This window comes from Hordeum vulgare, chromosome 4H (assembly GCF_904849725.1).
Source record: "Hordeum vulgare subsp. vulgare chromosome 4H, MorexV3_pseudomolecules_assembly, whole genome shotgun sequence".
NCBI classification, from domain to species: Eukaryota; Viridiplantae; Streptophyta; class Magnoliopsida; order Poales; family Poaceae; genus Hordeum; species Hordeum vulgare.
In genome coordinates, this window is record NC_058521.1 from 225,666,626 (window position 1) to 225,692,325 (window position 25,700).

The 25,700-nt window shown below is 51.4% G+C and overlaps 1 protein-coding gene across 1 annotated transcript; it reads left to right on the forward strand.

Annotated features, from left to right (window-relative positions):
• Nucleotides 1-4,055: 4,055 nt before the first annotated feature.
• LOC123448427 (oligouridylate-binding protein 1B-like) lies at nt 4,056-24,440 on the forward strand. Its single transcript, XM_045125300.1, has 12 exons — nt 4,056-4,419; nt 16,426-16,487; nt 19,840-19,942; nt 22,280-22,356; nt 22,453-22,514; nt 22,638-22,725; nt 22,808-22,883; nt 22,988-23,018; nt 23,116-23,235; nt 23,566-23,651; nt 23,744-23,917; nt 24,037-24,440. The coding sequence occupies exons 1-12, from the start codon at nt 4,261-4,263 to the stop codon at nt 24,307-24,309; spliced, it is 1,311 nt and encodes a 436-aa protein (XP_044981235.1). The 5' UTR covers nt 4,056-4,260; the 3' UTR covers nt 24,310-24,440.
• Nucleotides 24,441-25,700: the final 1,260 nt, after the last annotated feature.

The window sequence follows — 25,700 nt, forward strand, 5'->3', positions numbered from 1 at the left end:
GGCATAATCAACTAGCAAGCAATAATAGTAGGTTTCAAATGTCAACACTTCAATCAAAGCAATCATGAAGCAATATAAACATATGGTATCTTGCTAGCTCTTTCTGAGACCGCAAAACATAAATGCAGAGCACCTTCAAAGACCAAGGGCTCACTGAACATTGTAATTTATGGCAAAGAAGATCCAGTCACAGTCATACTCAATATCAATTAATAGCAAAGCATAAAAATGACGGAGGTGCTCTATAATTGGTGCCTTTGTAAGAATGGGATGACTCAACAGAAACATAAATAGATAGGTCCTTCGTAGAGGGAAGCATTGATTTGCAGAGGTGCCAGAGCTCAAGATTTTAAAACAGAGATAAATATTTTGGGTGGCATGCTTTCATTGTCAACGCGATGACCAAGAGTTTTCACCATCTTCCATGCTACACATATTATAGGCGGTTCCCAAACAGAAAAGTAAAGTTTTGACTCCCCCACCACCGATAAATCACACTCCACGACTAGCCGAATCCTCGGGTGCCGTCCATGCCAACAACAATCCAGGGGGAATAAACATGTATCGAGGATAACACGCCTAGCATGGAAGATACTGACCGCCCCTTGTCACCACATGAGCGGTTCGGGCATGCAAAACAGATTATTACTTGAAGATTTAGAGAGTGGCACATGCAAATTTACTTGGAACGGCAGGTAGATACCACATATAGGTAGGTATGGTGGACTCATATGGAACATCTTTGGGTTTATGGAAGTGGATGCACAATCAGTATTCCCGCTTAGTACAAGTGAAGGCTAGCAAAAGACTGGGAAGCGACCAACTAGAGAGCGACAACAGTCATCAATATGCATTGAAACTAAGCAACATTGAGTGCAAGCATGAGTAGGACATAAATCACCATAAACATGAATAACATAGAGGCTATGTTGATTTTGTTTCAACTACATGTGTAAACATGTGCCAAGTCAAGCCACTTGAATCATTCAAAGGAGGATACCATCCTATCATACTACATCATAATCATCTTGAAATTCATGTTGGCATCCAAGACAAACCATTATAAGCTCCTAGCTAATTAAGCATGGCATCAGAAACTATGATCTCTAAGTTGTCATTGCAAACATGTTTCTCTCATAACAATGCTGAATTAGGAACGATGAGCTAGTCATATTTACAAAGACAAAATAGATCGAGTTCATACCAGCTTTTCCAGGCTCAGTCACTTCATCATATATCGTCGTTATTGCCTTTCACTTGCACGACCGAATGATGTGAATAATAATGAGAGTGTTCGTGCATTGGACTAAGCTAGAATCTGCAAGCAAACTCAAAGGAGAAGACAAAGTAATATGTCTCTTTGACAGATAAACAGATATGCATGTGAGAGCCACTAAACATTTTAACCATGGTCTTCTACCTTGACCCAAAGAAAAAGAAAACTATTTACACGGGAAAAATCCCAACAAACAAAAGAAGAATGAGAAAAAGAACAAAACAGAAAAATAAAGCTAAATTTGTCATTTTTCTTCAAGCAACAGAAAGTAAAAGTTGGGAACAGAGGGTTGTGACTCCTAGATTCATCCATCTCATGGTCATCAAAAGAAATCCGTCGATGAGGTTGATCAAGTCTCCTAGACAAACTTTTTTCGAATTGCATAAAACCGGAGAATTTTCGAATAATCACTAGGTTACCTCAACGGGGATGTGCATATCCCCAACAAGTAAATCATACTTCATTTTTTTACAACACAATTTTGTCCTGCATTTTAGCTTAGTACATATTACTATTTCGTATTTTCAGGGCACACCAGCAAACAATGTAAGATGTTGTTCGTCCTTATTTTTTATTTCCTCTGTCCAAAAACAGGTATGATTGCTGCATATACACGCTATACAAACAATGCCTAGTTCCTTTATATCAAGGCCGACCATCTGCACATTTTAGAAAGCAACAGGGGAAGGAATCAATATGGAACTCTAGCATTTTTGCTACTCTATAATATCATGCAAGCAACTCACTGAGCAGGGGCATTTTGTTTTATAATCACTAATAGGTTCAGATTTTTACATGCTTTTCTTGTTCCTTTTTAATATCATGCAAGCAAACTCAAATGTTCTACTCTGGTTGAATAAACAATTATGTTTCTACATTTATTGAGTTCCTTTTCTGTTTTGTTTGTTGCAGAAGCTAGGGCAAGACAGTAGGCAAGACACAAATCAAGAACTAGCAACATAATCTTCCATCGAGTTCTACAGGAGGCAAGAACAAGACCAGAATTGGGGGGAAGATCCATTATATTGCAACAATTTCGTTCACGAGGCAAATTTGCAACTACTAGAGCACAATTGGTAGGTAGAGAGGGGGAGAACTCAACTATCTCAAATAGCACCATCTCATGATCGAAATTCTTTGGTAGGGCGTGTTACCTTTGTTGTTTTTTTTCACTAGGGATGATTTTTACCCACTTCTAGCAATTATTTTGCATAAGCTTTCTCGAGATTATTGCGTGAACAGCACAAAAGAGTTGCACACAAAGTTGAGTTCTCCAAAATCTTCCAACATTTTTTCCGGCACTTTATATGTGATCTTGCATGCAGGGAAGTGGATAGCTTCCCCGATGCTAGGACATGGCGTCCGGCGACAGCTGGCGGAAGAAGAGAGTCGCCGACAGAGTCCTAGGCGTATGGTTTTCGGGTGGATGGAAGATCATGTGAGGGAGAGAGGGCACCTGCCGTGTTTCTTTTTAGCAGCAGGGGCCGGGAGACGTGGGGCACGCAAGGATGGTGACCTGCCCTTTTTGGCTCATGGGGTGAGGGGACCAATGACAATCTTTTCCTAATTTGCCAGCCGCCAAATGCCTCCTCATAGCGCGTGGGCGTTATGTAGCAGCATCCATAAAAACAAAGAGAGTATAAACAATTAGACGTTTCGTAAATTGCATAAATAGCCTTGCACCAACCATTGTCACTTGCGCAGAAGTCACTTAGCAAAGCTATCTTCGATGCTGCACTGACTATGGACTTGTATGCGAATCCTTACAATTTAGGGAATGGTCTAGAAATGTTGTTTGCTGCAAGAAAATAGGAAAGTGCTGGGCGCCGGCGCGCCGGCGCGAGCGCTCGCGCCGGTTACACAACAGCTGTTGGATCGGGGGGCCCTTGAACCGTCAGATCTCATCTTCGTCCTCAACCTCGAGCCACGAACGCGAGCGCCTCGTCGGCCATCCTCGTCGAGCACGCAGCGGCGCTCCCCTTTTCCCCCCGCCCTGGCGGTCGAGGGGTCCTTCTCCCGTTGCCCCCTCTCGTCGGACGTCCTCGCCGCCGGTCGTCGTCCTTGCCAAGCCAACAAACGCGAGCGCCTTGTCGGTCCTTCGTTGCAACTTTTTTCATCAACGGTTGTAGCATTTTATGTCAACGGTTGCAGCATTCCGTCATAGCAGTGACCGCTTGCAACTTTTATATGTCTGGTTGCAGTTTTTTTCATCAACAGTTGTAGCATTTTAAGTCAACGGTTGCATCATTTCGTCATGACGATGACCGCTTGCAGCTTTTTATATGTATGATTGCATCTTTTTTAATCAGCGGTTGTAGCATTTTATGTCAATGGTTGCAGCATTTCGTCATGGCAAATGACCGCTTGCAGCTTATCATATGCCTGGTTGAAGCTTTTTCATTTTGGGTTTTGAATCTTTTTCAAATAGCCGTCTCAGCAATTTTGGATGACGTTTGTAACACTTGTATACGCGCGTCCGGCCATGGCGGCAGGCGACAAGGACAACGGCCGAAGGCTGGATCCGGCGATGCGGATGATCGACGGTGGCGGGAACTGACGGGCCGACGAGGGCAGGGACCGGCGCAGCGACGGCAACAACGCAGGAGCGCGCAGATGGTGAGCCTCTTCGACCATGCACCGCACCACACGCAAACCGTCGGGTTGAGAAGAAGATCATAGGATAAAAGAGGAGATCGAGGATGCGCGTGCGTGCGGCCGAATGTACGGCCGGCGCATGGGCGGAAGGAAAACGTTTCGAGAAAATATCCTTTTTCTTCCCCTGCTAGCCAACCGCACTCACCTGGCTCCTCTTCACTTCCTCCCTCGGCTTCGAGGGTTTTTTTCTCTCTATTTTTTTTTTCCTTTTTTTGTTCTTCTCCTTTTTTTTACACTTAGATTTCCTTCTTCATCTGGGTTGGATTAATCCCTGACCGAAAGCCTAATAAATCGATCCCCCTGACCCGACGGCCCGGGGATCGATCGCCATGCAACAGAGGATGAAGCAGGCGGCGGCGGGAGCGGCACAGCAGCAGCAGCAGATGATGCAGCAGGCGTTGCACCAGCAGCAGCAGCAGGCGGCCGCCGCGGTGCCCCCCATGTTCCCGCCGCACCACGCGCACCCGGGTCTCCTCGCCGCGCCGCATGTGGGCTCCTTATCTTGCTCCCCCGTGGTTACTCTTTGCTCGATCGCTTTCGTCTGCGCCGGGTTGGTGGCCTCTGGAGGTGTCCGGGGTTCGATTTGGGGTTTCCCGCGGTGTTGGTAACAGCTAGGAGTTTCGCTGGCATGGCTCCGTGTTCTAGGGTTCGAGTCTCTCGGTTGGGCTATTTGGTTCAAATGGTTGGGATTTGGTTGCTTCGCTGTTGCGATTTTTCAGTTCGTTGGTTCCTCTAGGGGGCCAGTCTCTTCGTTGTGAGCTTGGTCGTGGCGAAAACTTTAGTTTGTCATTTGTATTGTTTGTCGAATTAGGATTTTGGTCGGACGGGGTCGTTTCTGAGTGGATTTCCTACCTTCTCTGGTATTCTAAGCTAAGTAGTTACTTTACAAAAAGAATAAAAAACTACTGTTGAGAGGATTTATGCTTGAGTACGCCGCGTGGAATCAGGTGCATGTGGTTGTGATTTAGAATTAAGATTACGAGCAGGTTTAATGAGTGACAATAGTGTTGGCATAAGCTTAGTGACATAGCTGGTTAGAGCAATCCAGGGTTTAGCTCATTTACTTTTCTGTTGATTGTAATAACGTGTGTGCATGGCTGTTATAAGATGCACACGCACGTTCGCAGTGCTGGGCCGTTGCCCACTCCTCCTCGACGCCCTTGTTTCTCTCCCGGTGGACTCGGTGCTGTGGCTCGTGGCCGTGGGATGGCGCGGTCATCTCGGATCATAGCATTCCACCGGGAGTTAGTTAGACTGCTGTAAAACGGGGGCTTAAGAGGACGATCTGAATAACAGAAAAGAGAGCAGAGTTTGAGCTGGGGAAAAACAACTCCTGTCCAACTGTCTCTCTCTCTGAACCTCGACATCTTCTTCATCCTCTCGTCAGATCGACAACGACAATTGGCATCAGAGCCTAGGGTGTTTGATCCTTGGGGCGGCGGCGGTGTGTGATCCGTCGAGGTCATGTCTGGTGACGAGTCGGACGGGAAGAGCAAGGGCGAGGCGAAATCGGCATCGCAGACGCCCTCGTCCAGGGCGCCACTCGCGCGTCTCAGCGGCGGCGGCAGCGGCAGCGGTGAGTACTGCGTGGTGGAGCGAGTCGTGCGAGAGGAATCGGGGGCGTCCATGATGCTCACGCGCACGAACTACCAGGAGTGGGCACTCGTGATGCAAGTCAAGCTGCAGGTTGCGCGCGCGGTCACAGATGACGCCGCCGACGACAATGAAGATCGGCGCGCACTGCAGATCATTCTCACCCGCGTCCCGCAGGAGATGCTGCGGGTACTAGCTGAAAAGGACACGGCGAAAACGGCGTGGGAGACCATCAGGACCATGCGGATGGGAAGCGAGCGGGCACGAGAGGCCAAGGCGCAGGTGCGGCGGCGGGAGTTCGAGGATCTCCGGTTCAAGGACGGAGAGTCCATCGAGGACTTCGGTGCGCCTCTCCGCCCTCGTCGCCGATCTGGAGTTGTACAGTGACCCCGTCACCGAACACAAGGTGGTCCAGAAGTTCCTCCGCGTGGTGCCGCGTCGATACCGTCCGATGGCCATGGCGATCGAGTCCCTGATCGATCTGAAAACCATGTCTATTGAAGAGCTCGTCGGACGCCTCTCGGCCTGCGAGGATCATTACGACCTTGACAACGGCTCACAATCCACCGGTCGCCTGCTGCTCACCCACGAGGAGTGGATGGCCTGGGAAAGGTTGGGCGGCGGCGGATCGTCCACCGGCGGCGGCGGATCGTCCACCGGCGGGGCGGCAGTGGCGGCAAGAACAAATCTCCCGCGAAGCCTAAACCTCAAGGCGGTGGAAAGGGCGCGCCAGGGAACACCGGGGCAGGAGGCTCCGTTGGATCATGAGGCAAGAAGAAAAAGGGGAAGTGCCATCACTGCGGCATCCCAGGGCACTGGAAGAAAGAATGCCGCACGTGGCACCGGGAGCAGGAGCAGAAGGGCAAGCCGGAGCAGGCAAACTTGGCCCTGGCCGACGCCGAGCATGATCATGGTCTCTACATGGTCGTCGCCGTCGCCGATGATGTTACACACCTCGTCGCACCCTAGGAGGTACACCTCAACGAAGAGAAGGTCATGCCCGTTCCCTCGCCGGACGGTGTGTGGTTCTTTGACACCGGGGCTAGCAGTCACATGACTGGCGGCCGGCGCATGTTCTCGGCGTTGGACGAGACCGTGCGAGGCACGGTGCGTTTCGGCGATGGATCCGTGGTGGAGATACGCGGGCGCGGCTCTGTGGTATTCCGGTGCCAGACTGGAGGCCAGCGCGTGCTCACAGGCGTGTTCTTCATCCCGAGCCTACGCACAAACATCGTCTCCGTAGGGCAACTGGATGAGGCAGGCTGCATCATCGACATCAAGGACGGAGTCATGGCGATCCACGACCGTCGCGGCGCGTTCTGGCGCGCATCAGGCGGTCCACCAACAGATTGTACATCGGCGCCCTCACCGTGGACGCGCCAGCGTGTCTGATGGCGATCGGAGACGACGAGGCTTGGCGGTGGCACACACGCATGGGGCACCTCCATTTTCGAGCGCTCCGGACCATGGCAAGCAAGGGAATGGTACGGGGCATGCCGGTGATCGATCGTGTAGAAGAGTACTGCGATGGTTGTACCCCGGGGAAGCAGCACCGTGCGCCATTTACACAGGCCTCGGCGCACCGCGCAGAGCGTGGGCTAGAGCTCGTCCACACTGATCTTTGCGGCCCCATCGAGCCCATGACACCGGGAGGTATGTAGCTGGAACTATTGAAATCCAAGGACGAGGCATACTCCCGTTTCAAGAAGATACATGCCATGGCGGAGGCGAATGGGTAGTGCAAACTGCTAGTTTTCAGGTCGGACCGCGGCGGCAAGTTCAATTCAGCAGAGTTCAGGAACTACTGCGAGCAGCGCGGCATGCAACACTTCACCACGGCGCCGTATTCCCTACAACAAACGGGGTGGTCGAGAGGCGAAACCAGACGGTGGTAGAGATGGCAAGGTGCATGTTGAAGAGCATGTCCATGCCGACGTTCTTCCGGGCCAAGGCCGTGCGGACAGCAATCTATCTGCTGAACCGCGCGCCGACGAGGAGCTTGGACGGTGTCACCCCTTACGAAGCCTGGCATGGCCGTAAGCCCGCGGTGCATCACCTGCGCACCTTCGGGTGCACAGTTCATGTGAAGAACATCGGGCCTGGGATCACAAAGCTCAGCGATCGCTCGACACCGATGGTGTTCGTCGGTTACGAAGAGGGATCCAAAGCCTACCGTGTCCATGATCCTGTCAGCAAAAAGGTACGGGTGACTCGTGACGCGCTCTTTGAAGAAAACAGGTCGTGGGCATGGCGCACTCCGGGCGCGGCAACCTACACCCCGGCACGGGCGACGTTCACCGTGGTCTATACCACGGAACACGACACCCAGGAGCAGGACAACGGGTTGGACTCGACGCCACCAACACCACGGAGTCCGGCGACGCCACCTTCGTCGCCACTAGGGACATCGCTTTCAGCCTCAGGCGGCAAGTCCACGGGAAGCAAGATTGTGTCGGGCACGTCCGCGGCTAGCCCGCCCGCGACGACCACGCCCTCGACATCTACACCGAGCACCCCTGCCAGAGTTATCCGCTGGGCCTCGCCGCCAAGTCAAGATGGAGACCGACTAGATGTGGAGACTGGAAACGTCCGATATCGCTGCGTCTCCTGCATCATGGATGAGACTGAGGGGGAGGTCGTGCGCGAGGCAATGGAGCAGTGTCTGCTCAGCGCTGAGGAGCCAGCAAACATTGTAGAAGCTCTTGAGGATGGAGCATGGAAGAGTGCCATGGATGCTGAAATGGACTCAATTACAGAAACTGCACCTGGGAGCTGTCCCCTCTTCCCCGAGGGCACAAGGCCGTTGGACTCAAGTGGGTCTACAAGGTAAAGCGCGATCCCGAGGGCAAGATTCTCAAGTACAACGCCAGATTGGTCGCAAAGGGCTATGCGCAGCGGGAAGGCGTGGACTTTGAAGAGGTTTTTGCGCCTGTTGCTCGCATGGAGACAGTGCGGCTGTTCCTCGCTCTCGCCGCGCACGCCGGACGGGAAGTACATCATATGGATGTGAAATCGGCGTCTCTGAACGGAGAGCTCGCCGAGGAGGTGTACGTTGCACAGCCACCTGGGTATGCAGTAACTGGGAGAGAGGATGAAGTGCTGAAGCTGAAGAAGGCATTGTATGGACTCCGTCAGGCGCCTAGGGCCTGGTACGCCAAGCTGGATGAAACCCTCTCCTCTCTCGGTTTCCATAGGAGCAAGCTCGAGCATGTGGTATACCGGCGGGGCGATGCAGAATCTTATCTGCTCGTCGGTGTCTATGTCGATGATCTCATCATCACAGGCACGGATCCTGCACAAATCTCTGAATTCAAGGAGATCCTGCACAAATCTCTGAATTCAAGGAGATGCAGAGGCTGTTCAAGATGACAGACCTTGGGCTATTGAGCTACTACTTGGAAATCGAAGTAACCCAATCCGAGGGGCTAATCACTCTCTGTCAGCGAGGTTATGCAGAGAAAATCTTGGAGCTTGCTGGAATGAGCGATTGCAACACCTGCAACACACCCATGGAGTGCAAACTTAAACTGAAGAAAGAAGACGACGCCAAGGCTGCGGACTGCTCCCTCTACCGTAGCGTGATTGGAAGCCTGAGATACCTAGTTCACACAAGACCAGATATCACTCACGCAGTTGGCATCGTCAGGAGATTCATGGAAAAGCCCACCACAACACATTGGACAACAGTGAAACAGATACTCAAGTATGCCAAAGGTACACTGGAATATGGTTGCCGTTATGTGCGCGGTGGCGGTGGTACTCTAGTGGGTTACAGTGACAGTGATTATGCGGGTGATGTGGGAGATAGCAAGAGTACTTCAGGCAATGTGTTCTTCCTGGGTGACAACCCCATCTCTTGGACATCTCAGAAGCAGAAGGTGGTAGCCATCAGTTCATGCGAGGCAGAGTATGTGGCAGCGACGGCAGCAACCTGTCAAGGCCTTTGGTTGAGCAGGCTTTTGTGTGAGATGAAGGGAGTACAACCAACAAGATTCAAACTTCTGATCGACAATAAATCAGCGATCGCTTTGGCAAATAACCCAGTCTATCATGACCGCAACAAGCATATAAATTTCAAATTCCATTTCATCAGAGAGTGCATTGAGGTGGGTCAGGTGGAGGTGGATCACGTTCGAACAGACTACCAGCTCGCAGATGTGATGACCAAGGCGCTCGGGCGTGTGCGTTTCGTGGAGATGCGACAACAGCTCGGGGTCAGAGAAGTCGACAACAAGAGCTGAGCTTAAGGGGGAGAAGTGTTGGCATAAGCTCAGTGACATAGCTGGTTAGAGCAATCCAGGGTTTAGCTCATTTACTTTTCTGTTGATTGTAATAACGTGTGTGCATGGCTGTTATAACATGCACACGCACGTTTGTAGCGCTGGGCCATTGCCCACTCTTCCTCGACACCCTTGTTTCTCTCCCGGTGGACTCGATGCTGTGGCTCGTGGTCGTGGGATGGCGCGGTCATCTTGGATCATAGCATTCCACCGGGAGTTAGTTAGAATGCTGTAAAACGGGGGCTTAAGAGGAGGATCTGAATAACAAAAAAGAGAGCAGAGTTTGAGCTGCGGAAAAACAACTCCTGTCCAACTGTCTCTCTCTGTGAACCTCGACATCTTCTTCATCCTCTCGTCAGATTGACAACGACAAATAGTAAGATAAATATGTTTGTGCTGGAGTTTATGTGATATTGTAAGCGTCATAGTGCTAAATAGTACTGTACGTGTTACTTTCTTATAAATGTGAAGTGGAAAATATGTAGTGAGAACTGTGAATGAGCTCGTAGTGTCTATGAAGGTCAGGTGAAATTTGTCCGGTGACTGCTAAACACAGGGTACACCGAGGTGTACAATACAATATACAAGACCTATACAGTAGCTATATGTAAATACAATCTAACACCCTCCCTCAATCTTAACTATGCCCTGAGGTACAAAGTATGTTAAGATTGCGCCTACACCCTACAAACTGAGGTTGTGGTAGAGGTTTCGTGAAGATGTCAGCAAGTTGATCTTTAGAGGAGATGAACTTGATGTGAAGTAGCTTCTGTGCAACACGTTCCCGCACAAAGTGATAGTCAACTTCGATGTGTTTTGTTCGAGCATGAAACACTGGATTAGATGACAGATAAGTAGCACCAATGTTATCACACCAAAGGACATGCGACTGAGCTTGAGGAACTCCCAACTCTCTCAATAAGGACTGTACCCATATGATCTCAGCTGTAGCATTTGCAACAGCTTTATACTCAGCCTCGGTACTACTCCGAGACACCGTGACTTGTTTACGAGCAGTCCAGGCGATCAAATTAGGACCAAAGAATACAACATGTCCCCCCGTGGATCGCCTGTCATCTAGATTACCAGCCCAATCTGCATCACAGAATGCAGAGAGCTCCGTAGACTGTGCAGGCTGAAGAAGCAAACCGTACGAGGCAGTAAGGCAAACATAGCGGAGAATGCGCTTAACTGCTGTCCAATGAGAAGTCCTCGGAGCATGAAGGAACTGACACACCCGGTTAACTGCATAGGAGATGTCTGGCCGAGTGATTGTCAGATACTGCAAGCCACCAACAATACTGCGATACTCAGTGGCATCATCAGAAGTGAGAGGATCTCCATCAAATGCAGACAAACGATCAGTGGCAGACATCGGAGTGGTTGCATGTTTGCACTTCAGCATACCTGCCCGTTGCAACAAGTCCAGAGAGTACTTATGTTGTGAGAGTGTCAAGCCAACAGAAGAGCGAGAAACCTCCAACCCAAGGAAGTAATGCAAGTTGCCTAGATCTTTCACCGCAAAATCACCACTCAAGGCAGAGATCAACCGATCAGCAGCAACATCGAAGGAGCTAATGAGGATAATGTCATCAACGTAGACCAGTAGATACATTGTTGCCTCAGTCCGATGTAGCAGAAAGAGCGATGTGTCAGCAGTTGATGGAACAAAACCAAGTGCCCGAAGAACGGAGCCAAGCCTGGCATGCCATGCACGATGAGCCTGCTTCAGCCCATAGAGCGCCTTGACTAGGCGGCACAGCTGATGAAGGCGAGCAGGGTCAACAAATCCCGGGGGCTGGCGCATGTAGACCTCCTCATCCAGAACACCATGAAGAAAAGCATTCTGAACATCCAGTTGGCGAAGAAACCAGCCTCGATAACAATCAAGGAAAGCAGAAGCCGAATGGTAGTAGGTTTGACAACCGGACTAAAAGTATCCTCATAGTCAAGACCATACCGTTGTTTGAACCCTTTCGCTACTAGTCGTGCCTTGTAGCGTTCAATAGAACCATCAGCATGCTTCTTAACTTTGAAGACCCACTTGGAGTCAATGACATTCACACCTGAGACCAGAGGGACTAACTGCCAAGTACCATTCGTCAACAATGCTTGATACTCTTGCTCCATAGCATGGCGCCAGTGAGGAATCCCAAGAGCAACCTGAAAGTGTCGTGGTTCAGCAGAGGGATCATTTTGTAACTGTGCCACACAAGCTGCAAGCCAAGCAACAGTCCCATCTGTACGTTTCTTGGGACAGACAATGCCAGACTGGCTGCGTGTATGCGGACGAGGAGCAACCATAGCTGGTGGTGCAGCTAGAGCCGGTGTAACAGGCGTAGCTGGTGGTGCAGCCGCAGCCGTGGGTGACGCCGGTGATGATGAAGCCGGCGATGCAGACCCGAGCGGCGACACATCCTCGTCCGATAGAGGCGAGGAGCCCGAGAACGCCAGAAGAGACACCAGCCCAGGCGATGGGGAAGACGAAGCCAGGGTGGGCGTCGCGGGTCGGTCCTGATCAGACACAACCAGTGCTGGTGAGACTGACCCAGAAGATGGAGATGCAGTCGAATTCAGCACAGGGGAAGTCGGCCCAGCGAGAGGTGAGAGCGGCTGAGATGTGCATGGCACATGCACAGAGCCGCTGTTCACATCAGGAGCAGCCGATTGCTCCGGTTCCTCCAGCAACTCAAGACGGGCTCCACGACCTGTACCTGCAGCATGATTAGGCAGCAACGCAGGAGAGTATGCAATATCAACCAACTGAGCAGGCAGTGGAGGGGTGGAAGATGATGACAGAGGAGTGAGAGCTGGTGAAAAAGATGAAAACGGAAAAACATTCTCGTCAAACACAACACCGCGAGAGACGTAGACACGGTTAGACGGAATATGAAGACACTTGTACCCTTTGTGAAGCGAACTATACCCAAGGAAGATACACAGTTTGGACCTAAACTCAAGCTTATGCTTGTTATAAGGGCGAAGATGAGGCCAGCATGCACAACCAAAAACTTTAAGAAAGCTGTAGTCGGGAGATTCATTAAGCAAGAGTTCAAGTGGTGTCTTCATCCCAAGGAGTCGCGAGGGAAGCCTATTTATAAGAAAACAGGCTGTGGAAAATGCATCACTCCAAAAACGGAAGGGTACTGATGCATGAGCAAGTAAAGTAATGCTAGTTTCAACAATATGATGATGCTTACGTTCGGCTGCGCCATTCTGCTGATGTGTATGAGGACAAGATACGCGATGCGAAATACCAAGCTTATTAAAGAACGCATTGAGGTTGTGATATTCACCCCCCAATCCGATTGAACATGGATAATCTTATGCTTAAGAAGACGCTCAACATGAGCTTGGAACTGAAGAAAAACGTCGAACACATCAGATTTGCGTTTGATAAGATAAATCTAAGTAAACCGACTATAAGCATCAATAAAACTGACATAATAGTTATGGTCACCAACAGAAGTTTGGGCATGCCCCCATACATCAGAAAACACAAGCTCAAGTGGAGTTTTCACGACATGACGCGACTCTGAAAACGGAAGCTGATGACTCTTTCCTTGCTGACAAGCATCACAAACCGTGGCAACATCTTTATTGGACGCAACTGGAAGATCATGACGATGAAGAATACTACGAACTATGGGAGTGGCAGGATGACCAAGCTGTGCATGCCAATGAGCAGCACACGGACACCACTGAAAGCTCGAGGGCAGACGCCATATCAAGTGCATAAAGTCCATGGCGCAGGCGACCTCTAAGCAGAACGTCCCTCGTGTCCCGATCCTTGATAAAAAAGTAAAAATGATGAAACTTAGTGAAGACGTTATTGTCACGAGTAAGTTGAGGAACGGACAACAAACTACAAGTACCAGAAGGGACTCCAAGAACATTGCGAAGATGTAAAGATTTGTGGTTACTGGTAAGAAGCGATGCCTGACCAACATGTGATATATGCATACCTGCTGCATTGGCGGTGTGAACCTGATCATGACCGCGATATGGCTCCTGAGTGGAGAGCTTACCCATCTCACCTGTCAGCTTACCCATCTCACCTGTCAGGTGGTGAGTAGCACCCGTATCCATGTACCATGTTGGATCAATAGGATTCGACGGAGTGTGTCCATGTTTCGTGAGTGACCAAGGCAGCTTGTTTTTCATTGCCTTTACCATTGTTGCCAATACCGAGGAAGTCCTGCTTGAAGCGACGATGGCAGCGGGATGCGATGTGGCCGGGAATCCCACATAACTGGCAGGCGAGCTGGGCACCAAAGGATGTACAACATGCACACGGGCGGCCTCCCCCGGTCGTGGGCATAGGGGCGGCGGTAGTTGGCCGCTAAGGCTGTGGAGTCGGAGGCCTCGCCTTGCCTGCGGCGGGTGGCTTGTATGGCTACCCTTTGCCACGAGCAGCAGCGTTTGCAGAGGCAAAACTCGGAGTCAAACGACGAGACTTGAGGCGTTGTTCGGTGGCGAGGAGGCGGGAGTAGAGATCATGAGGTTGGAGAGGGAGGCGAGGTTATCATAGTCAGCATCCAGTCCATTCATAACAAAGGTGGTGAAGTCCTTAGGGCGGAGCGGCTGGCCAATGGAAGCCAGGGTGTCAGAGAGGCGCATCATCTTGTTGAAGTAATCAGTGATGCTGAGGTCAAGGAGCTTGGTCTCCCCCAGCTCCGTGCGAATGGCGTGAGCACGCGCCTGCTGTTGAGACGCGAAGCTCGTGTGCAGGGCAGACCACGCCTCCCGAGAGATGGCAGCGAAGAGCACCAGAGAGGACACCCCTTCCGTGAGAGACGACTGGATCGCAGAGAGGATAGCCTGATCTTGAGCCACCCATGTATGATATGCTGGATGATGCGGCGGAGGGCACGACAAGGTGCCATCAACGTATCCCTCCAGGTAACGACCGTGAAGGAGCGGTAGCACTTGCGCACGCCACGACAGATAGTTGTTAGTCGTGAGTTTCACCGGGATGAGGTGCACAAAGTAGAACGGCGACGGAGCAGCAGCATGATCGGGCATCGGTAGTGGAGCAGCATGGGGAGACGTGTAGTAGCCCCAGTGCAAGGCACCAGCAGGTGCACCATGAGGTAGCTCCGAAGGGGTAGCCCCAGCCGGCGCGGAAAACCCGTAGGGCGCAGTCGGCCAAGGCGGGTAGTATCGAGCGTAGAAGGGCGGCGCTGAGATCCCAGAGGGCACGACCGACGCACCATAGGGTAGCGTGGGCGCCGCGCTGGAAGGAGCCGCAGACCCAGCCGTGGGCATAGCCGCGTAGGGCGAGGACGATCCAGCGGCGTTGCAGGGGCCGCGGGTGCAGCTGGATAGGGCACCGCAGGTGTTGGCGGGGACGCAATCCAGTAGCCTGAGGTGGCGTTGTAGGAGGCGGAGGCCCCCGCCCCAGGCGGCGGAGACGCGGGCGTGACCGACTGCAGCGGCCAATCGGAGGCGGTGCCAACCATAGATGACGGACCGGTGTAGACCGAGACAAGCGGCTGCGAGGAGAGGAACGGGTCGTAGCAGAGTGCCACGGCGGCGGCAGAGATCAGGAGAGTTGGAGCAGCGGAAGACATCGGACCGATCTAGTCTGATACCATATTAGACGTAGGGTTTTGGGAACTGCTCGACACCTCCTTGAGGTGTGGCTATCTCATATATATATAACAGGGTACACCAGGGTGTACAATACTATATACAAGACCTATACAGGAGCTATATGTAAATACAGTCTAACAGGTTATGATTTGGTTGTCTCTGACCATAAATAATTGCACATTTAGTGGTGACTGGAATGTGAATGTACCATAATTATGCTCATTCCTTTTCCTTTTTTTCATCATGTTTTTCAGTTTAGAGGGTACTCCAATTTTGAGTTTTAGTGCATAGGTTGCATTAATGCTAAACTCCATTTATTCTACTCCCTCCGATCCATATTACTTGTCGCTCAAACGGATGTATCTAGCAATGAAATACAACTAGATACATCCGTTTGAGCGACAAATAATATGGATCGAAGGGAGTATGAATACGTGCATGGGAGTATGAATACTTGCATGATATGTTTTTTTTGAGATAATGATATGGTTTCTTATACATGTGGCCGTTCCAAGTGCTAGTGAGTGAATCCAATTGCATCTCTAAGAGTCAGTTGTGCAAAGTTCTGGTAAACATGTTCAAAGTAGATGCATTTTGCAATAGTGCAACACTGCATATACGGCCTTTCATTGAGTACAGTTAAGTGTGTCTTTACATGTTGGTAGTATTGTACAGCGATTCCTTTCAGCTTGTCTCCGCACGTTATTCAGTAACTGCAAGAAATCTACAGGAAAACTAAAATGAGTAGAAAATGGTGGACATTGGCCTTTCTGCAATGCTCATCTGAGGATTCGTGCATGCAGCAACATATTGTAGATCTGTACAGCGTTCCTGAATCATGTGTCCTCTGGACTAGGAGTCTAGCTTGCTCTTCATTGCATACCTTATTGCATTCGTATTGTTTTGTTTTGTTTGATTTTGATTTTTGATATTACAAATGTTCATTTCTACTGTTTGTTTAGCTCTTTTTTTCCTTTCAAAATGTTAGGGCAGTATTCCTTGTTTGTGACACCTGTAATTTTGCAGATAGAGCCCATCGTTAGTGGGAACCTGCCTCCTGGGTTTGATTCAAGCACATGCCGCAGTGTGTAAGTGGTTGATTATTCGAACCTTCCAGTTATCTCATGCTGTCTTACTGAAATTAAATATAAATTTGTACAAAACACGATACTTCTTTGTAAAATGTGTGCTCCGTCTTTTATATTCTCGTTTAGTAAACTCCAAACTTTTTTTTCGAGAAAACGCAAAGATTTGCGTTTCTTTGTATTGAAAAGAAGGGGAGTTACAGCCTCCCAAGAGACGATTACAACAGGTTACAAGTAGTTTAATGGACATCCCAGGATGGGGGCAAGACTACCCTAAGCCCCTTGTCCCCGGCTCTAGCTCAACACCTCATCTCATCTTTGATCCTATCCGAGAGCTCGGAGAGCGACGGAGTGATATGATCAAATACACACGCATTCCTATGTTTCCAAATCATCCAGGGCACCAGTAGCGTGGTGGACCTCAGCGCCTTGCGGAGCGATGGTGGTGTGGCATCTCTCGCCCTCATCCACCAATCCTGTATGGAGATATCCTGCTCTGGCGTAGGGGCTGGTAGGCGCAGCCAGGAAAGAGCCTCGTGCCAGGCTTGCCGCGCGAAGGGGCAGGCGAGTAGGAGGTGTCGGATGGTCTCCGGCTCTTGGTCGCAAAGCAGGCAGCGAGTGTGACGGGGGAGGCCACGGCGAGCGAGTCTGTCCGCGGTCCAGCATCGATCCAGGTTCACAAGCCAGTGAAAGAACTTAACCTTCGACGGGGCCCATCCCTTCCAGATGAGCTGCCAAGAATGGCATGTCAAGGATCCGTGGAAGGTTGCCTGATAGCAGGACTTCGCCGAGTATACTTCATTGGCCGTCCATTTCCAGACAAGCTTGTCTGGCTCAGCGGACAAGGTAGTGTGCGCCACGAGCTGCCATGTCGTTAGGTATTGGCCAATCTCTTGCAGCCCCACTATGCCGCGAATGTCTCGAGCCTAGGGATTGCCGGCGATGCCTTCCGCCACCGTCCGCACCCTTCTCCTGTTCTTGGGAATGCATAGGTAAAGCAGGGGTGCTAACTTGCGAATCGACTGCCCATGCAGCCAGCGGTCTTCCCAGAACAGCGCCGTGTGACCGTCGCCTACCACCATGAAGGTGGAGGCGTAGAAGAGGCCGAGCTCCTCGTGGGAGAACTGCAGGTCAAGGCCTTGCCAGGATCTGTCGTCGTCCGTCCTCGATAGCCAGAGCCACCGCAGTCTGAGCGCGAGCCCCGTGCGCTCCAGGTCTCGGATGCCCAGCCCGCCAAATGCGAGCGGCCGGCTGACCGCGCGCCAGTTCACGTGACAGTGTCCTCCAAGCGCAGCCGCGCGACTAGCCCATAGGAAGCCGCGCTGGATCTTCTCTAGTTGCTTCAGGGTCTTCTTCGGGGGCGCTAAGGCAAGCATCTGGTGGGTTGGAATCGCGCTGAGGACCGATTTGACCAATGCCAGCCGCCCGACTTTGTTCATGAGCCATGCTTTCCATGCCGGGAGGCGGCCAGCCACAGCATCGACCAGTGGCTGCATCTGAGCCGCAGAGGGTCGGCGGGTGGTGAGCGGGATGCCTAAGTAGGTGATGGGCAAGTCCGCCAACTGGCAACCCAGCGCCTCCAGCAAGGTGGCACTATCCTCGTCGCCATGCAGGGTCGTGGCCGAGCTCTTGCCATAATTGACCTGTAGGCCCGATGCGGTCTCGAATATGCCCAAAATGCTCTTCACAGCGAGCACCTCATCCATCTCAGCATGGCAAAACAACATCACGTTGTCGGCGTATAGTGAAATGGCCGGGACGTTGCGGCGGGGGTGCAGTCGCCGAAGGATGCCGGTTTGGAGCACCCGGTGCATGAGGCGGGCAAGCGCGTCGGCAGCCAGGACAAATAGCTGTGGCGATGTGGAGTCCCCTTGGCGCAGCCCGCGACGGTGCCAGATCGGGGGCCAGGCACTCCATTGAGCATGACCCGTGTGCTGGCCGAGGATAAGAGAATGGCTAGCCATTCCTTGAACCTGTCCCCGAACCCATATTGGCGCAGCATCTCGAAGAGGAACGGCCAGGATATGGAGTCAAAAGCCCGCGTGAGATCTAGCTTGAGCATAATGCACGGTGCGCCCAGGTGATGGAGCATTCGGAGAGACTGCCGGACGAGCATGAAGTTGTCGTGGAGTGAGCGTCTGGCGATGAAGGCGTTCTGGTTGCGGCTGACTAGGCTATCCAGCTTAGGAGCGATGCGCAGCGACAGAACCTTCGCGAATATCTTGACCACAATGTGAATCAGGCAGATTGGCCGGTAGTCACCCAGCTTGTGGGCATCCGCGCGCTTGGGCAGCAGGGTCAGGAGGGCTTGGTTGAGCTTACCAAACCCTCTCCCACGTAGCATGTATAGCTGCTCGAAGATATCCAGGATGTCCTGCCTGATTATGCCCCAGCAGGCCCGTAAGAATTCGGCGGTGAACCCGTCTGGCCCTGGTGCCTTGTGCGCCGGCATGCGTCGCACCGCAGCCTAGATCTCCTTAGGGGTGAAAGGCGCCTCGAGGCTGCCAAGGTCACCGGTCGCGATGAGCTGCTCAAGGTCTAGCGTGTGCTCCCGGTCCACGGCGGTGCCCAGCAGCCCGTCGAAGTGCGTGAATGCCGCATGGGCCATCTCCTCGTGATCGCAGAGCACATGCCCGTCGACTAGGAGGCTGTGCACGCGATTCTTCTGACGTCGGAACGTGCACTGCCTGTGGAAGAAGCTCGTGTTCGCGTCACCCTCGGTGAGGAAGGAGATGCGGACACGCTGCCGCGCGATGGTGTGCTCAAGGGAGGCCAGCCCAAGGTATGCCACCTTGAGCTGCTTGCGCAGCCATTCCTCCGCCGGAGAGAGCGGGCGGCTCTCCATCGCGTGGTCGAAGCGGGCGATCAGCTCGCGGGAGATGGCCGGCTTGTCCCGGACATTGCCCGTGGACCTGGCGCTCCAGCTCGTAAGGGCGCGGGCAGTGGCCTGTAGGCGTCGGACCAACCGCTGGAAGGGGTCGGGGTCATGCACGGAGCTCCAGGCCGTGGCGACAGTGGCGTGGAATCCGTCGAGGCGGAGCCAGAAATCCTCGAAGCGGAAGCGCCTGTGGGCCGTGGGCATGGGGGAGCAATCCAGCAGCAGCGGGCAGTGATCGGACACAACGGACGCAAGGCAGCGGAGGTGGCACTCCCCGTGCTAGTCCTCCCACTCCGCGGTGCATAGAACTCGATCGAGGTGCACGAGCGTCGGCGGCGACTGCTCAGTAAACTCCAAACTGAATATGTTCTAGGACCGCCTGATGACATGGATCAAGTTCTCTTCTGCTTATTGTCACATCAAACTGCACATCATTTCTTTATGTTACTCACTACTAAGCATTATTATTTTGAATAGGTATGTTGGCAACATCCATCTTCAAGTCACAGATTCACTACTGCATGAAGTTTTCCAGAGTATTGGTCCAGTTGAAGGGTGTAAGCTCATCAGGAAAGAAAAGGTGACTTGTGCTCTTTAAAAATATATGCCATTGTCGTACTTTATATTTGGTGCAAGTTTAAGGCATTCATTCGATAGTATCAAATGATGCTTTGTGTTGCATTCTGGCATGACATAGACTGCCATCCACAATGCATGCCATCAGACAGAAGGATTTATGTTATCAATAGTCAATGTTCGATTTGTTGGTATAGCAGTGCTTATTTTTATGCATAATGGTTACGGATCTCAGAACCCTACTCTGTGAAAGCTGCAAGGGACTGTTTTGGACTATTTGTTTGAATTGGCATGGTAGATTAATGCCATGAACCCCAGTTCTGAGCAACTACCTGCAAGGAAGCTTTCAGATGTTGACAGACTCTGTACAATTAACAAATGCTCACATGGGATAGGTAGATAAATAACTCAATTTGAGCACTTAGAACTGTTTTAGAGTTAAGTTTAAGGCATCTTTCTCTGCGGAACCCCAGACCCCGTGCAGCCGCCGCCGGGCCGCACCGGGCTGTCTCCACACAACTCCCCTCGACCCCCGCGCGTTTCACTCCCTCTGCCGCTGCCGGCAACGTCGCCGGGCGAAGGCCCTGTGGCGCGGCGGCGGCGGACTTCCTCTCGCGTCCCGGGATCTAAGGCGGCGGCGGCAAGTCCTGGACCCCTTATGACAAGGATGGCGGGCAGCGGCGGCCGGGGCGCATCGGGGGGGGGGGGGGGGACTCTGCTACAGCTGGCGGGGTCGGTAGGCGAAGACGGCAGCGGCGGCCGGGGTATGTCCCGGGCTCGATCTACGACCTTCAGGTCCAGGCGGGCGGCTGCATCTCATCCTCAATCTGCTGCATCTCGTCGGCTTCGGTGATGGCTCGCGGAGGCACTCCGGGTCTGCATCGCATCACGAGGATTATGGTGGTGGTGGTCATCTCCTACGTCGGAGGTGGTCGGCCTGAGGCTGGGTGATCGGATCTCCAGATCTGTCATCTAGTCCCGGCTGCGAGTCAGGGAGACATAGTTGCCGGTGAAAACCGAGCCGACGGCAGACGATGGTGGCGTTATGCGCCGTTACCTTGATGAAGGCTTCGTCCTGTAACTACTGTCGATCCACTCGTACTGCTCTAGGGGAAACCCTACGATCTGGTTTTCCAGATCAGACGATGGCGGCATTGCGGTGTCGTTCCTCTCTAGGGAGCATCGTTTGTGGAGCAGCGTTGGAAGAAAGAGGCAGGAGGTGGAGCGTCTTCGTCCTGCACGGAGCTTCGGTGGTGATGTCAGGTCATGCCTGGCCGACATGCTACGCTTTGTTATGCATGTTCGGCAGGTGCTACGCACGACAAATCTTACAAAGTCTTCGCGTCTGGATGGATGAGCGCAGGGAGGTCGATCCACTCGTGTTGCTCCAGGGGAAACCCTACGATCTGGTTTTCCAGATCGGACGATGGCGGCATTGCGGTGTCGTTCCTCTCTAGGGAGCATCGTTTGTGGAGCAGCGCTGGAAGACAGAGGCAGGAGGTGGAGCGTCTTCGTCCTGCACGGAGCTTCGGTGGTGATGTCAGGTCATGTCTGGCCGACAGGTGCTACGCTTTGTCATGCCTGTTCAGCAGGTGCTACGCACGACAGATCTTGCAGAGTCTTCGCGTCTGGATGGATGAGCACGGGGAGGTGGCGCCGTTGGGCGCCGTGGTGGCGTCGACGGATGGCCGGACTGGCATGGATGATGCGGATTTCTCTCCTGAAGATGGGTCAACGGTTCGATGATGATGGCGGCTTTCAAAACGTGTGCATGTGGTGTACGCTTTAGGTCTGCTGCACCGGCTGTTAGTTCCGATACGTTATGTGGGTGGATCGGCGACGACACCGGTTTTAGATATGGGGAGTGAGAGCACTTCACATTATCGCGTTTTGTAGGTGTGAGTGGGGGCTTCGGATGGCTTGATGTATGTTCTTGTCAGACCTTTGTTGAATAAGTAATAAAGATGGATGTATGCATCGATTGATGCAGAGGCCGGGGGTCTTAAGCTCCTTTTCCAAAAGAAAGAAGATAAATAACTCAATTTGCCTCAGGACTATTAATTTGATATTTGAATGACGCCGTCTTCTATCCCTTGAAAAAAGCATGCTGCATTTTTTTTTTCCGAGAAAACGCAGAGATGTGCGTTTCTTTGTATTGAAAAGAGGGAAAGTCAGTCTCAGAGGAGACGGTTACAGCAGATTACAAGTAGAACAGCATGCTGCATTTTTGTTTGTATCGTTTACAGTTCACCACTACAATTCGTTGTAGAACAGCTAATGCTGAATTATTCGTATTGTTTCTGTTAATATTTTATCCATCTTTGTTCTTTTCATCTTGCAGTCATCTTTTGGTTTTGTTGACTATTATGATCGTAGATATGCTGCACTTGCTATTGTGTCACTCAATGGTAGACAACTGTAAGTGTTTTCTTTCAATATTAATTATCTATGAACAGATATTAATGCAGTGTCCCATGTTCTACATTAACGTTTCTTATAATACTGGATAACCAGGTTTGGCCAGCCAATAAAAGTCAACTGGGCATATGCAAGTACCCAGAGAGAGGATACATCAGGTCTGGTATTGAAATATGGTCTAACTGTTCCATTATATATACTTTTTTTTCCCACTGTATGTGCCTCCTCTTAGATGTGAGACTATTATAACTGAGATCTGGTCTGGCTGTTTATTCTTGCAGGTCACTTTAACATCTTCGTCGGGGATCTTTGCCCTGAGGTTACAGATGCTGCTTTGTTTGTTTTTTTCTCGGCATATTCTACCTGTTCGTAAGTGTAAATAGCTCTGTGTATTTCATCCCATTTGTACAGTGTATTCTGCCTTACCACTTTAGCTTGGTAACTTGTGCAGAGATGCTAGAGTTATGTGGGATCAGCAGTCTGGACGATCCAGAGGGTTTGGTTTTGTTTCTTTTAGGAATCAGCAGGTAGTATTACCATGGTAACTTAAAACATTAGTCTGGGATCAGAACTAATATTGAGTTTATTTGAACTGCTATTCATCATCTTCCTTTGTTATTTTCATTGACAGGATGCACAAACTGCCATAAATGAATTGAATGGTGTGTGTTGCTTATTGCTAGCTATGTCTAATTCTGGAGTTAACAAATCAGCTTCAGTGATGTGATGATAATGTATTTTTGTTTTTCTTGTGTTCAGGAAAGTGGCTTGGCAACCGCCAAATTCGTTGCAATTGGGCAACAAAGGGCGCTAATGCTGGTGAAGTGAAGCAAAGTACAGACTCCAAGGGTATGGTGGAGTTGATAAACGGCTCATCAGGTGAATCTATATGCACTTATTCCTTAGGTATTTTTTTTATTTAAGGTTATATGATATGGAACAATCGGCTAGCAACAAGTTGAACTATTAGTTATCATTACTGTGGTAGTGTAGGTTTCTCATCTTTATCTATTACCTCGGAGTTGAATTTACTTCATTATCTGTTACATTTGCCAACTCCACTTCAACATAAGGGTTCCAGTCTTAATCCTTAGTAGACTAGGAATTAAAATAATATTTGCTTCTCACAGAATCTAGCTACCTAGCCTTGTGAAATGCTTTGTGGTAAACTACGACTAGCGAAGTATTTTCATTGTTCCTGTTTTACAGAGGCTGGCAAGGAGAATGCAAATGAAGATGGTCCTGAAGATAACCCACAATATACAACTGTTTATGTTGGCAATCTTTCCCATGATGTACTTTCTTGATTCCTGTTCAATTCTGCATTGTTCTTTTTTGGTTACGCATAGTGTTTGCTCATTACTAACTTGTCAATTCTGTTTATTAGATCGACAGCAATGATGTGCATCGATTTTTTCATTTACTTGGGGCTGGGTCAATTGAGGAGGTCCGTGTAACACGTGATAAAGGATTTGGCTTTGTGAGATATAGTACCCATGAAGAAGCTGCACAAGCAATACAGACGGGTAATGGCCAACTTATTGGTGGGAGGCAGATCAAGGTACTCTCTTTAGACATTGACATCCCCACCAATGAATTCCATTTCTCTTGGTTACCTTATTTCCTCGGACATAACAGAGGATAAAAGGGCCGTAGTGATTGAGTTTCCATATCATGCAGTGCTCTTGGGGAAGCAAACCAACTCCACCAGGGACAGCATCTGCACCTCTTCCCCCTCCGGCATCAGCGCCATACACCCCTGGCGTGTCGGCAGCTGACCTCATCTCCTACGAGCGATCCCTTGCTCTGAGCAAAATGGCTGCCAACCCGGCCCTGATGGGTCAGCACGCCGCCCTGAGGCAGGCTGCTATGGGCGCCGGCGCCAGCCAGGCCATCTATGACGGGGGCTTCCAGAGTGTCAACCCTCAGCAGCAGCAGCTCATGTACTATTGAGTGACGAGACTGTATGAAGCAAGTATGCTGGCGACGAAGGGGACTACAACACCTTCCTCCTTCCTAATTCTGAATTTCTAATCTATACCTAATATTAAAGGGAGGATTGTTTCTCCATGTTTTTTCGTGCATCAGGCCTTTTTCATATGTTGCCTTCTATTTCACGTTCGTCAGGTCGTCCTTACTACGATTCTTGTTGATGGCACTAAAGAAACTAACGATGGATAGTGTCCAAATAAAAAAAGAAACCAACGCTCGGTATGTTTTGGGCCTTGCGGACAGATCGACGTGTGGCGGCGTGTGAGTTTGTCTCGAACTGGTTGTGGACCATGCCGGAGCTTGCTCGGCGGTGGCCGTCGGCAGTTACTAGGCCGTGCTCCCCACAGTCGATGATGATTGTCGGGGGACGCAGGTGTGGATACCCCCTACTGTGGGGGTGTTCACCCAGCCAGGTGGCTGATGTCGGGCTAGGAGCGGAAGGAGACACCTTTCGTCTCTCCCATCATAGTTGCGCGTTGTGAGGTCGGCGGTTGGCGGTGACGGCGTGGGTGGGGGCTGGGGTTCGGCTTCGGGCTCTCGGTGGTTGTGGTTGGTCCCTTCCGTTGCGGGTGTGCGGCGGGGGTGTAGCTAGGCCAATGGTGGTCCGGTGCCTTGGTGGAGGTGGCTGACGGTCCGCGTGGTGGTGGTGCTTCCACTTGGCGGCGGGGCGGACTGGTCGTGTTGCAGCGGCCACGATGCTCCTTGTGCGGAGGTTTGGAGGAGCGGCTTGGACAGGGGGTAGCGTTGCAGACGGCGTGCTTTCTGCAGCACGACGCACGACGGCAGGAGCTTTATGGGCATCTGAAGCCCCAACCGGGCCTGGTTTGCTCCCGCTATCACGTCCGGTCGGTTACCGTCCTCGACGGTGGAGGTTGTGCCCTCCCGCGTGCCGTTGGTGATGATGCCCTAGCCCCGGTTCCTCTTCCTCATCGTGCAGACCCCTCCTTGCGTTGCTGTGGTGAGCAGGCGTGGAAGCTTCAAGTCTGTGTTGACGCGGGGTGGTGGTCGGTTTGGTGGCGGGCTCCGATGCGCCTGAGGTGGAGGTTGGGATTGGGAGAAATCCCAGTCGGCCTGGTCGACACCATCGTGGTGGCGCCTACGGGTGCCGCCAGACCTTCCTGGAGGGCGTCGGGGCTACCCTTCCTTTCCCCTCGCCGCGTACCGGGGGAATCCCTTAGCAGCAGCGTCGTCATTGTCGCGTCCCTTTTTGAAGGTGTTGATTGGTACCGGAGTCTAGGAGCTTGGTGGGTGTTCTTCGATGGGCGCAGCGGTTGCGAGGCTTCTCCGCTTCCGTTGATCCGCCGTTGTTGGCATTTGTTTCTTTTACTCTTTCTCTGTTTTTTGGGCGTGCC